Raw genomic sequence first — 13,529 nt, 5'->3', positions numbered from 1 at the left:
CTAGGTCAGCAGTGCCTGGCGCAGCATCCGCTTCTTCTGCGGTGTGAGGCGGGTGGGGAACTGGATGTCGAAGAAGATGAAGAGGTCGCCCCTCTCATCCGGGTTCTCTGGCAGGGGCATGCCCTCGCCCGGCACCTTCTTAAAGTACTTGGGGCTGAGGTGGAGACGGAGGGAGCAGGGTCAGGGAGCACAGCAAAGCAGTGCCCCTAGTGGGCCCAGGCCACCGCTCCCAGAGACAAACCACGCACTCCCTGGGAAACCCGTCCACAGGGTCCCTGGGGGAGGAGCCCAGGCATCCTGTCTTTGGTCCAGGAAACTGGGCAAGGGAAGGATGAGCAGACCCTGGGGCTGGGGTGATGGCGCCAGGCTGCAGGGCAAACCTTCCCAGGCAGACAGCTTTCCTTGGAGAAGGACTCTGGGAAACGAGAAGGTCAGAGGGTGGAGGCAGCAGGGGGCTAGCCCCGCGTGGAGGGGGACCTCCGGCCCCCACAGTGGCTCTGTGCGAGTCAGGTATTCCTTCTGCCAGGGGCATGAAGCTCACAGCTGGGTCAGCGTGTGGGCCGGCCCTCAGTTCCCTCCCGCCCTCTCAGGATGGGACTCCGGGGCTGGGTGCAGCCTGCACAGTGGTGCTGGGCAGACCTCTCTGACACTACCCCCTATGTGCCCGGCCGGCCAGCCCTTCTCTGGGCTGCTGGGGTCCAAGGCAGCTGGACTCACTGGACGATGTCGTTGATAGGGATGTTGAGCAGCCGGTCGTCTAGGGTCTTCACCTCCACCGTGCAGCAGGTGAGGGCCTGGGGAGGTGAGTGGGGAGGGTCTCCGTGGCCATCCTACCTAGGAGGCCTTTCATCATCTGGGGCTGGCGCTGTGGGTAAAGCTGTGGCCTGCAGTGCCAGCATCCCATATGGACCCTGGTTCAAGTCCCGGCTGTTCTACTTCTGATCCAGCTCCCTGCTAATGCACCTAGGAAAGCAGCAGAGCATGGCCCAAATGCTTGGGCCCAGCTACCAGGTGAGAGACATGGAAGAAGCTCCTGGCTCCTGGCTTTGGCCTGGCTCAGCTCTGGCTATTGCAGCCATTTGGGGAGTGAACCAGCAAATGGAATATCTTTCTCTGTGTGTGTCTCCCCCTTTCTTTCTCTCTCTGTAACTCTGCCTTTAATCTTTTTTTTTTTTTCTTTTTGACAGGCAGAGTGGATAGTGAGAGAGAGAGACAGAGAGAAAGGTCTTCCTTTTTGCCGTTGGTTCACCCTCCAATGGCCGCTGCAGCCGGTGCATCTCGCTGATCCGAAGCCAGGAGCCAGATGCTTCTCCTGGTCTCCCATGCCAGTGCAGGGCCCAAGGACTTGGGCCATCCTCCACTGCCTTCCCGGGCCATAGCAGAGAGCTGGCCTGGAAGAGGGGCAACCGGGATAGAATCTGGTGCCCCAACCGGGACTAGAACCCGGTGTGCCGGCGCCGCAAGGCGGAGGATTAGCCTGTTGAGCCATGGCACCGGCCTAATCTTTTTTTTTTTTTTTAAGGGCTTTCATCATCCTATTCAGTGCCAGGCCCTGAGCTGACACCAGGGAGACAGACAACTACCAGGTGAGTGACCCAGACAACGAGCTCCCCTCCAGGAGTTCAATCTGGCAGGTCAAAGTGACACTGGTGTAGTAAAAGTGCTACGGTAGAGATGGAAATAAAAGGGGCCTGCGGGAGCCAAGAAGAGACCCCGAGACCATGCTGGTGCACATTGGTGGCAGCAGTTGATGATGGCCGGCCCTGCGGCGGGAGGTAGGCGGAGGATCCATAGCAATGAGAGCGTGGAGGTGTGGAAACAGCCCCACAGGCAGCAGTGTCAGGAGACATGCGGCCTACAGGGCAGGGCAGGAGGTGCGCAGGGCCGAAGCTGTGGAGGCAGGGGTGTGGCAGCATCAGAGGGGAGGGGATGGAAGTGCAGGGAAATTTGGGGTGGAGTCCCCGGGGCCAAGTGACAACTGGCAGAGGGTGGGGGGAGGGGAGGGCTTGCGGGTCCCACTCTGGTTCCCAACCTCCTGCCCGCTCACCTTGCCCAAAGGGATGGGGTTCACAAATATGAGGTTGTCGTTCTCCCTGCGGAAGCGAGGGTGTAGCTTCTCCTTCACGAAGAAGACGATGTCCGCTGGGATGACGTTGGGGCCCTAGGCAGGAGAGGCCGAGCGGTGAGAGGGACTAACCGGCCGAGTGTCCTAGGCAAGTTCCTGCCTCTACTTGTCCCCGTGTCCCCCTCTGCACAATGGGAAGCTGAGACCAGGTTTTCTAGAAGGGCCTTTTCAGTCTGGCCCCCGCAGCCCCTGTGGTGAGAATCGTCCACATGGATAGACTCTAACCCCCGCCTGTTCCTTCCCGACTACTGAGCATGCCCAAAACAGACGCCCTCAGGTGGCAGGCAGCAAAACCCTGCCCAGATCAGTCTGGCCCCTCAGCCTGGGGGGGGTGGGGGGGCAGGCACTTTGGGGGGGCACACTCCAGGCTGTGCTAAAAGGAAGCATGGAGGCCCATACCCAAGGGGAGGTCAGGGAAGGCTGCCCCCAGGCAGAAACATAGCAGCTGTTTTTGTGTTTTTTTTTTTTTTTTTTTTTAAAGATTGTATTTATTTAAAAGACAGAGAGAGAAGTCTTCCATCCATTGGTTCACTCCCAAAATGGCCTTAACGGTTGCTCGGAGCTGAGCTGATCTGAAGCCAGGAGTGGGGAGCTTCTTCTGAGTCTCCCACGTGAGTGGAGGGGCCCAAGCACTTGGCTCATCCTCCACTGATCTCCCAGGTGCATTAGCAGGGAGCTGAACCAGAAGTGGAGCAGCCGGGACTCGCCGAACCGGCACCATATAGGCTGTAACCCCCTGTGCCACAGTGCTGGCCCCAGCAACTGGATCTTGAAGGGTGTCTTTTGGGAACAGCTGTTTTACAGGTGAGGATGGGGGCAAGAGCTGCGCGCACAGGAATCTGTTTCTCTCTGCTCTGGATGCTCCGGCTCTCAGCCTCGTCTTTGGACTTCAGTTCTCCGTTTCTTTAAATCAGTGCCTGACTTCAAACTGCTGTCAGTCCGCGGCCTCCGAGCAGCTGCTGTAGCTGGGCTTGTGCAGGGCAGCACCGGAGCCAGCCAGGAAGGGTGCCGGGCCGAAGTGCGCTTCTCCTTCCACCCTTCCGCTCTTCTCCCGAGCAGGCCCCTGGCCCCTCTGGCCCGAGTTTCCCACTCAGTAATACGGGAATAATCCCCGGGCCCCCAGAGGGTCACAAAGGACATTAGGGCTCATCCCACTCACTGTGTCCTGACCTCCCCACGGCCCGGGGCTCCTTCCCTCTCGGTCTTCCCGCCCCTTGGGCCTGGGTGATGGAGTCTGGCAGCTCCCTCCCACCTCCTCACCTGGTCCCCTTAGGCCTGGGTCATAGAGTCCCGCCCTCACCTGGTCCCCTTCCTTCTCAAACGTGATGCGTGTGCCCTGCCTCCAGCCAGGCTTCACGTCGATCATCAGGATCTTGTCCTTGATGGTGGAAGAGTACCTGTCCTCGTTCAGCACCTGCGCCAACAGGAGTGCCCGGGCTCCCTGGGATCTGCTGTCCTCAGCAGTGTGGAGCGCCTGCCCTGAGCCATTCCCACTCCCCTCCTGTTGCCACTGAAGCCAAGAACCTATGATTCCAGGATGGCCCGGATGTCACCAAGCCGGGGCCTGAGAGGCCACGCAGTCACTGTTAAGTTGACCACACCCATGACTCCAGCCCTGGGAACCTCACAGGCCTGGCCACTTAGCAGACGCACAGGGGAATGCACTCCGCTCCTCCCTCCAAACCCCAGAGGTGCCGGCCCTGAGCCTCTAGCAGGTCTCTGAGCCTCACCCAAGCATTCCCCACTGTGCTGTCCATCCCTGCCCGGGGCAGGGGACAGCATGGCGGCTGCCAGCATCAGCTCTGCTCTTTGCTTGGCACAGACAGGACTCCGAGGCACCAGGGGCTTCCTCAACCGGTCACCCTGGGGTCTCCCTGCCCACACCGTCCCTCTTACTCCATCAGACACGCACCTGTGGAAATCCCCAGGGGGTATGGTCTGGCAAGGTGCAGAGGGCGGAATTCGAGGATGCCCCTCCCACTGGGAGCCCTGCCTGTTCCCTGGGAAATGGGCTGGACTGAGGGATGGTGCGGAGGGGCTGCAGTCCCCGGGAAAACAGGCCGTCCCTGCCCAGTTTCTCTGAGTCCCTGATGACTCCACCGGGGCCGCACCCGAGCTGCCAGGACAGGAAGGCGGGGGGCCAGGGGCTTACCAGGAGTACTCACCCTCCGGGAGATCTTAATTTTTTTGGTGCAGCCAAAGAATAAGTCCTCCAGGGATAGATACAGGTCTCGCTCAATGGGGGGATCCTGCTTCTTGACCCCTCGGCCCCGGAGCCCCCCGAAGTTCAAATCCACCTCATTTCCTTCTGCATCAAAAAACTCTGCGGGAGGTAGGGAGAGGAGTAATAGAAACTGTGTGCACAGACTTGGAATCAGGGACACACACGCCTCCCCTCCCTGCCCCAGCCTCCCTCCAATCTCTACAGGGCCCCAAGCACAGTTAACACCAGCATCCCATCCGCACCCCTCAGACTCAGACAGGCCAGGCCTTGCCACTTCCCACTGCTTCACTCCCACCTTGGAATCCCACCCCTCAACCCCAACGTCCCTGATTTCCTTTTCCCCAATTTGGGGAAGTACCTCAATCCCACAACGTGCTAGGAAAGAGAGGTGCGCCCTCTGGTGGCAGACCCTGGGAGTGCCAGAAAAGACTCCTGCTGGGGCAGGCATGTGGCACAGGGGTTAAGTCACCACTGTGAGGAGGCAGCAGAGGTACTTGAGAACCTGCCACCCACGTGTGAGACCTAGATGGAGTCCTGGGCTCCTGGCTTTGGCCTGGCTAAGCTGAGGTTTCAGAGAGAGCAAGAAAGGATTGCCCAGGATCACGGTTTATAAACAGCAGCACATGGTTTGAAATAGGCCTCCCAGTCCCTTGCTTGTTCCCGTCTCACATGGGGTTTATAAACTCAGAGTCCTCTGGCAGACACATGAGGGCAATGCATGGTGGGTGCGGTCCTCGGGGTGGAGGCCTGCAGCCCACTTAGGCGAGGAAGAGAGAACTTCTGAATGCAGAAAGGGAAGGGGCGGCGACAGGCAGCGATGTCCAGGATCTCAGAGCTGCATACGCAGAGCCTGGAGTGCAGGTCTGACAGTCGGCTGTTTTTGCCAGGCGATTCTGAGCCTCAGAAGTCAACTCTTGGTCAGTTTGGGACCTGAGATCGTGCGCCCATCCACCTGCCCACACATCTTCTCATCTCAGCCACCTCCCCACGCTCTCACGTCTACTCGTCCACTCACTCATCCATCCATCCACCCATGCCTCTGTCCGTCCATCCATCCGTCCATCCCTCTGCCCATCCACTCACTCCGCTCCCATGCTAGGCCAGGCTTTGGATACTCAGAGATCAATCAGACCTGGCGCAGTCCCCAGACTGGGTGGGAGACCCGCCTGTTAGAGGGAAAGGAGCAGGGGAGCTGCTTCACAGAGAGACAAAGCACATCTTCAAACAGGTTGTAATAAAAATAACAAACCAGGGGCAGTCCCTGTGGCACCACAGGGTAAGCCACTGCTTGCGACACTGCATCCCATATCAGAGTACCGGTTTGAGTCCTGGCTCCTCCACTTCCAATCCGGTTCCCTGTGAATATGCCTGGGAGGTCGGAGATGATGGCTCAAGTGCTTGGGCCCCTCCCACCCATGTGGGAAACTGATGGAACTCTGGGCTCCTGGTTTCAGCCTGGCCCATCCCTGGCTATTGCAGGCATTTGGGGAATGAACCAGCAGATGGAAGGCCTTTCTCTGTCACTCTGCCTTACAAGTCAATGTAAATAAATTCAAAAGAGGCGTTTAGGCCGGCGCTGCGGCTCACTAGGCTAATCCTCCGCCTTGCGGCGCCGGCACACTGGGTTCTAGTCCCGGTCGGGGCACCGATCCTGTCCCGGTTGCCCCTCTTCCAGGACAGCTCTCTGCTGTGGCCAGGGAGTGCAGTGGAGGATGGCCCAAGTCCTTGGGCCCTGCACCCGCATGGGAGACCAGGAGAAGCACCTGGCTTCTGCCATCGGATCGGCGCGGTGCGCCGGCCGCAGCGCGCCTACCGCGGCGGCCATTGGAGGGTGAACCAACGGCAAGAGGAAGACCTTTCTCTCTGTCTCTCTCTCACTGTCCACTCTGCCTGTCAAAAAAAAAAAAAAAAAGAGGCGTTTAAAAACACTCAATTATAAACTACCCCCTGATGGATGCGCTGGCACGTGGCATCCCGTTGTCCTCCCTGTGTACCCCAGCGGCTGTAGACTCTGGTGAGCTAACAAATGTTTCCCAGACTGCCTTTCTGGCAGCTTGGGCTCTGGCTTTGAAACGCATTCAGCAGGTGAACTCTGAGCTACTGGGAAGGCAGGAAGGGCGAGAGGAGGTATCTGCCCGTGGCTTTGGCTGGAGCTGGTTAACACTGCCGTGGAGATGGGGGTTTTCTGTGGGGGCCACTAGTTTCATGCCTGTCACAGGCAGCAAACTCTGTTAGCCAGGGTTGATCTACAATGATGTGTTCTGGGACGCAATCATGGTGGCTCCCACCTCCCGCCTTATGACTGCCAGAAAAACAGCTCTCCCTGCCGGCTGGTTCTGAAGAGTTGTTCCTGACGGCTTTTCAGGTTTTTTTAAAAGGTTCATTTTTTCATTTTTTGAAAGGCAGAGCAACTTGGAGGTGGGGAGCGGTCAAGTAAAGAGAGATTTTCCATCTACTCCTTCAATCCCCAAATGATCCCAGTAGCCTGGGCTGGGCCAGGCTGAAGTCAGGAGCTTGAAACTCCATCCGGGTCTCCCACATAGGTGGCCAGGGACCCAAGCACTTAGCAGGGAGCTGGATCGGAAGTGGAGCAGCTGGACTCAAAAGCATGCCAAGCAGTAACTTAACCTGCTGCCTGCCTCCTCTTTAGTTTTTTTAAATCATATTCTCTTTCTCTCTTATCTGTATGCGTGTGTGTACGTTTCAAAGTAATAAAATGACACTATTCAAAGGAAGGCGTCTTGTCCAGCTGTGTCTATGGGGGGTTGGGGGCAGCGGTGGGCAGGCTCTCTTACCACTGAAGGGATTGTCTCCACCGAAGAACTCGTGGAAAACCTTGCCAGGGTTGCCATGGAAGACGTAGCCCGTTGTCCACGGTGTCTGGGATCCAAACTCCAACGGGACACCGCCCTTCAGGCCCTCCTCTCCAAACTTGTCATAGATGCCTCTCTTCACAGCTGTGGATATGGGCGGCCTTGGAAGGGGGCAGCCTTGGAGGCAGCGGGGGTGGGGGGTAGGAAGGGGGCAAACCCAGGCTCACTTCCATCGCGCCCTCCTCTGGCAGTCCTTGGAATGAGAACCGGCAAGGTACAGGTCAGTTCACACAGGACAGACATAGGCACGATCCCTACAGCCCCGGAAAGACTGAGACTTGCGGGGCGTGGGGAGCGGGTTGGAGGAAGAAGTGAGGCTTGGGGCAGAGTACAGACCCTTTCCCCTCTCAGGTTCTTCGGCGTCTGGGCAGGTTAGAGGGCTGGCTACCCTCTCAGCCCCTCAGAAAACCCAGCCATCTAGAATCCGGGCAGCCCCGCGGCCACTCACGGTCGCTCAGCACGTCGTAGGCCTCGGCTATCTGCCTGAAGGTTTCCACCGCAGCCGGCTCACTGGACTTGAGCGGGTGGTTCTTCAGGGCCAGCTTCCGGTACCTGTGGGAGGGCAGGAGGGTAGCGCGTCAGCGTCACGGCGGCCTGCACAGAGGTGGTGGCTGGGAGCGGGACTGACAGCCAAGGCCAGAGCGGCCCCCCTCCAGCAGGCGCATGCTGCTTCAGAATTCCAGGGGATGGCTCAGGCCTTGGGACACCACAGCTTAGGCCGCCACTCGGACACCCGCATCCCATATCTGAGAGTCAGTTCTGAGCCCAGCTGCTCCACATTCCTTGCTAATGCATCTGGGAGGCAGCACCTGATGCTCAAGTACTTGGGTTCCTGCAGCCCGTGTGCAAGACCATAGTGGGGTTCCTGGCTCCTAGCTCTGTCCTGGCCTAACCCTGGCTGCTGGGGCATTTGGAACGTGAACCAGCAGATGGAAGATATTCTCTCTCTCTCTCTCTATTTCTCTGTCACTCTTTCAAATAAGTAATAAATCATAAAAAGAGAGAATTGGGGCTGGTGCTGTGGCGTAGCAGGTATAGCCACCCCCTGCAGTGCCAGCATCCCATATGGGTGCTGGCTCCAGTCCCGGCTGCTCCACTTCCGATCCCGCTCTCTGCTATGGCCTGGGAAGGCAGTAGAAGATGGCCCAAGTGCTTGGGCCCCTGCACCCACGTGGGACACCCGGAGGAAGCTCCTGGCTCCTGGTTCCTGATTGGCCCAGCTCCAGCTGTTGCGACCATTTGGGGAGTAAACCAGCAAAATGGAAGACTTCCCTCACTCTCTCTGCCTCTACCACTCTGTAACTCTGCCTTTCAAACAAATAAATCTTGGGGGGGGAGCCCCGCTTTATGTCAAAGGAACCCTCACCTAACTGGCATCTAGATGATTACAGGAACCGACCCCGGAAACCCACCTGACGTCACTCAGCTAAACCGGGAGCCTTTCCTACCTCCCCCAGCTCCCCTTTCTCCTTTCCAGAGCTCGCCTGCTAACTTGCAAAATGGGAAAGGCACTTTGGAGAGTGAAGATGTCTGCCCTCCCCCACCAAGACGGCTAAGCTCCTGCGTAAGCCTGTCTCCTTGCATCAACTCCTGTCTCTGGGGAACTGGCCGTCCGGCAGCCGGCAGCCCGGGGCCCACGTTAATGGCATCGCCAGGGCGTTAGGAGGTGGGACTCAAACCCAGGCACCAATACGGGCTAGCTTCGGGGTCCCAAGTGACATCTTAGCCATGATGCCAAAGGGCCCCTGGCCCCTGCCCGGCCCCTGTGTCTCATTTCACAGGTATCCGGCCCTCCCTGCATAGTCTTCTCCCCACTGTCGTTGGCACGGGTTTCCCAGTACATTTCCTGCACATCTGATCCATCTGTCCCAGGCCACAGGCAGGCCTCTTGGGAGGCAGAGAGAACGTCGAGTGTGCAGAGAATCCTCGCGCTGTCTCCCAGCACGGTGCTCACTGTTTCTCCATGGGTGCCTCTGTCAGTCCCACCTCAGCGCTGCGACACCTGCTGGCTTGGGGATGGTCCCAGGAAGGAAGTGGTGGCATGACTGCTGGTTTGTGCAGAGTTTAACAAAGGTGCAGGAAGGGGGGAGGAGGCCCTCAGGGAGTGTACAGCACCCTGAGGTGAGGAGCCCTGAGGGCCCGGACCACACTGAGCCTGCAGGAGTGAGGGGAGGGAGCTGAAATGTGCAGGGGGAGTGCGTGTGGACAAAGCCACCTCTGTAAGGGACACAGCCAACCTGAAGACTCCCCAGCAAGACAGCTGCAGCCCCGCCCCCTGGCTGTGTTCCCCTGAGCAGGAAGCTGCAGGTGCAAACAGGGCCCCAGGTCAGGGTTGGGGGGCAGGTCTAGTGGAGTAAATGGGAGACCTCCAGCACCGACTCCCAGGTGACTGGGTCCCGGTTGGAGCCACGTTTCTTCCCCTCCTGCCCCTGCCATGTGGGCATTCCTGGAGTCCGCCTGCTTCTTGTCTCCCTGCACACAATCACTAGGGCGAGCTCACCTCTCACAAGGCCGTGGCCCCCAGTCTCTGTCTCAAACCCAGCACTTCCTGAGCCCCAGACCTACACCCAGCTCCGTCACAGCGTCCCATAGGCTGCTCAGCCTCCCGGTCAGCGGTCAGCACATGGTCGTGTGTCAGGTGCCCGGGCGTGGCAGCCGGAGATCCTAGCGTTGCCTGTGACCCCAGGCTCTCCTCGCCATCCCAGCAGTCACCACGTCGTGTCAGCTTCTCCTGGTCAGTGCGCTCTTCCTGCCTCTTCCCTGCACTACTGAGGGGCTTCAGAAAGTTCAGGGGAAAAGGGAAGGAAAAAATAATCCACGCCTGCTGGGAACTTCTTCTGTTTTCCTATTTGAAATTCAGAAAGAAACAGACAGCAAGGGATCTCCTGCCTACTGGTTCACTCCCCAAATGCCTGAAAAAGCTAGAGTTGGGCCAGGGTGAAGCCAGGAGCCTGAACTCAACCTGAGTCTTCCGTGAGGGTGGCAGGGACCAAGTACTTGAGCGCCTCACACCAAGCAGGTGAGAGTACATGAATGGCATGAGACCAAAACTGGCCACAGCCTCTCAGGGTGGATGCCTCTGGGCAACACCTGCTCTGACTGACTGTGACTGCCGGCCTGGGACTTCGCTCCTCCATCATGAAGGCCCTGGCTCTGCCCCTGGGGCCCTTGTAGAGAAACCACTCTGTCTGCCTTCAGAGCCTTGGGCACCACTGTCACAGCCTCCCTGAGACTTCCAAGCCAGCCCTCCCGATGACAAAGGTCACAGTCAGTTATAGTAGCAAGTAGCCTCCACCAGTGAGTAAAAGGAGCAAGGTCTGAGAGGAGCTCAAAGTGAGTGGTTCCAGGATGATCTTTCAGTAGCATCACTCATCACCTGCTTTCCTGCATGGGAGAGAAAAGGGTGGAGTCACTGTTGGGATGCTGCCGCCAGGCGGTTATGAATCATGAGGCTTTTCTTTCTGCAACAGGTTTCTTTCTCTTTTTGGGGGTGGGGGGTTGTTGGGGAGGGGTTTTAAATCTAGGAGAACATTTCACATGTGACTCATCCCTTAAGAATTGTGTGTGTGAGGGGCCAGCGCTGTGGTGCAGTGGGTTAAAGCCCCGATCGGCACCGGCATCCCATACGGGTGCCGGTTTGAGCCCTGGCTGCTCCACTTCTGATCCAGCTCCCTGCTGATGACCTGGGAAAGCAGCAGAGGAGGGCCTAAGTGTTTGGGCCCCTGCACTCATGTGGGAGACCTGGAAGAAGCTCCTAGCTCCTGGCTTCCGCCTGGCCCCGTCGTTGTGGCCATGTAGGGAGTGAACCAGCAGATAGAAGACCTCTCTCTCTGGCTCTACCTCTCTCTGTAACTATCTGGCTTTCAAATAAATACATCTTTAAAAACAAAGAAGTGTGGGAGTCAGTGCTGTGGCTCACTTGGCTAATCCTCCGCCTGCGGCGCCGGCATCCCATATGGGCATCAGGTTCTAGTCCCGGCTGCTCCTCTTCCACTCCAGCTCTCTGCTGTGGTCCAGGAAGGCAGTGGAGGATGGCCCAGGTGTTTGGGTTTCTGTGCTCACATGGGAGACCAGGAGAAAGCACCTGGCTCCTGGCTTTGGATCAGCACAGCACCAGCCATAGCGGCCATTTGGGGAGTGACCAACGGAAGGAAGACCTTTCTCTCTCTCTCTCTCTCTCACTGTCTAACTCTGTCAAAAAGAAAAAAAAATTAAAAACAAAGATGTGTGTGTGTGTGTGTGTGTGAGGGGTTGGGAGGCATTTGGCACAGCACTTAAGATGCTGTGTAGGACACCTGCATCCACATCAGAGAGCCTGGGTTCAAGTCCTGACTCTGCTTCCAATTCCAGGGAAGCAGCAGGTGATGGCCCAAGTGCTTGGGTCCCTCCACCCGCATGGGAGACCCAGATGGAGTTCCTAGCTCCTAGCTTTAGCCTGGCCCAGCCGTGGCTGTTGTGCACATTCAGGGAGTGAACCAGTGGATGGAAGATCTCTCTCTCTCTCTCTCTCTCTCTCAAACACAGACGCTGTCACTCTGTCTCTCTTTCAAAATGATTGATTAATTCTAAAAAAAAGTATTGCTGGCATGGGGGAGAAGGGTTAAGGACCATTGTTTAAAACATAAGCACTTCTTTTCATCACTTTCTATTTGACATAGTTTTACATGCAAATGATTGCTGGAAATTTTCACATACATTATCATTTTTTAAAAAAGATTTATTATTAGAGAGATAGAGATCTTACATCTGCTGGTTCACACCCCAAATAGTTGCAAAGCCAGGGTTTTTTTTTTTTTAAAGATTTATTTATTTATTTATTTGAAAGTCAGAGTTACATAGAGAGAGGAGAAGCAGAGAGAGAGGTCTTCCATCTGCTGGTTCACTCCCCAATTGGCCACAATGGCTGGAGCTGTGCCAATCTGAGGCCAGGAGCCAGGAGCTTCTTCTGGGTCTCCCATGTGGGTGCAGGGGTCCAAGCACTTGGGCCATCTTCTACTTTCCCAGGCCACAGCAGAGAGCTGGACCAGAATTGGAGCAGCCGGGATTTGAACCGCTGCCCATATGGGATGCTGGCACTGTAGGCGGCGGCTACAGTGGCTAGTGGGTTAACCACTGCGCAACAGCGCCAGCCCCAACAGCAGGTCTTAACTGTCAGAGCTATTCTAGATGCCTCCTTCTTTCTTTATTTCCCATGACCCACTTAATTGTCAAGTCCATGCTCTCCTCTCTCCAGCCACTGCCCGACCTGAAGCCCATCTTTTACCTTGATTACCATGACAACATGTGACTCCTTCTGATGGACCCTGGTTCCCTTGTGACGATTTATGCAAGATACATATTCACCAACAGCACATCTCTGACTCACGGTCACTTGTCCAGCTGCTACCACTGTACCTAACCTATATGGTAGGTGTGCAATAATTTGCTTCATGTTTTTTCAGAAAAACATGTTGACTCCTACCCTAGACTTTCTTAGGAATGGAACCACAAGTTCCCACTACTTGATGGAAGCATTCAGAGGTGCAGTTTAGCCAACATCAAACACCCCTGACGACCAGAGATTTGTACATATCCACGTCACTCCCCTCGGTTCTCTGTAATACTGCATTCAGGACAAAGTCCCAATGGCTCCTTTGTCCCCACCATTTCATTGGAAAACTGAGGGACCCTGGACAGGAGCTAGGGCATAGATCACAAAGGGAGGGGGTTAGGACAGACAGACTGAAGAACTGAAGTGTCCGAACTTCCAGCTCACAGCCAGAGCACAGTATGCAAGCACAAGAGAAGGACCAAGGTGCACCTTGCTTGCCCTTCGCTGTGCAGGAAGGCCGGGTTTGGAAGGGATGAGGGAGGGGCCTGCTGCGGCACACCCCTAAGCCCTGGATCCCACCTCACTTACGCCTTCTTGATCTGGGCATCCTCCGAGTTGCGAGTGATCTGGAGCACGGAGTAATAATCCTGGCCCATGGCTGGCGGTCTAGGAGTTTGGGATCCTCCTACTCCAGCGGCACTGTTGGATCTGTGTTCCTCGGTTGCTCCTGACAACTGCACAGGGGCACTCTGGGAGTTGTAGTCCTTGCTTAGCAAACTGCCTTCTTGGTTCTTGAAAGGATGGGAGCACTGGGGCTGATTCCGGGGCTCTGATAAAGGTCTTTCAATTCAGAAACAGAGTCACAGAACCCTGTTTTTATTTTTTAAGGAGAGCAGCAATTGATTTTTAAAAAAGATCTACTTATTTATTTGAAAGGCAGAGTTAGAGAGAGAGAGAGATCCTCTATCCACTGGTTCATTCCCCAGATGGCTACAA

The 13,529-nt window shown here is 56.6% G+C and overlaps 1 protein-coding gene across 1 annotated transcript; it reads right to left on the bottom strand.

The window, feature by feature from the left end:
* DNAJB13 (DnaJ heat shock protein family (Hsp40) member B13) lies at positions 1-13,189 on the bottom strand. The gene is made up of 8 exons (XM_062198248.1): positions 13,122-13,189; positions 7,671-7,774; positions 7,145-7,306; positions 4,291-4,448; positions 3,426-3,539; positions 2,048-2,161; positions 718-794; positions 1-154 (listed from the first exon to the last, which is right to left on the bottom strand). The coding sequence occupies exons 1-8, from the start codon at positions 13,187-13,189 to the stop codon at positions 1-3; spliced, it is 951 nt and encodes a 316-aa protein (XP_062054232.1).
* Between the last annotated feature and the right edge of the window lie 340 nt (positions 13,190-13,529).

Source organism: Lepus europaeus, chromosome 7, assembly GCF_033115175.1.
Source record: "Lepus europaeus isolate LE1 chromosome 7, mLepTim1.pri, whole genome shotgun sequence".
In the NCBI taxonomy this organism is placed as follows: Eukaryota; Metazoa; Chordata; class Mammalia; order Lagomorpha; family Leporidae; genus Lepus; species Lepus europaeus.
This window is presented reverse-complemented; position numbering and strand designations above follow the sequence as displayed.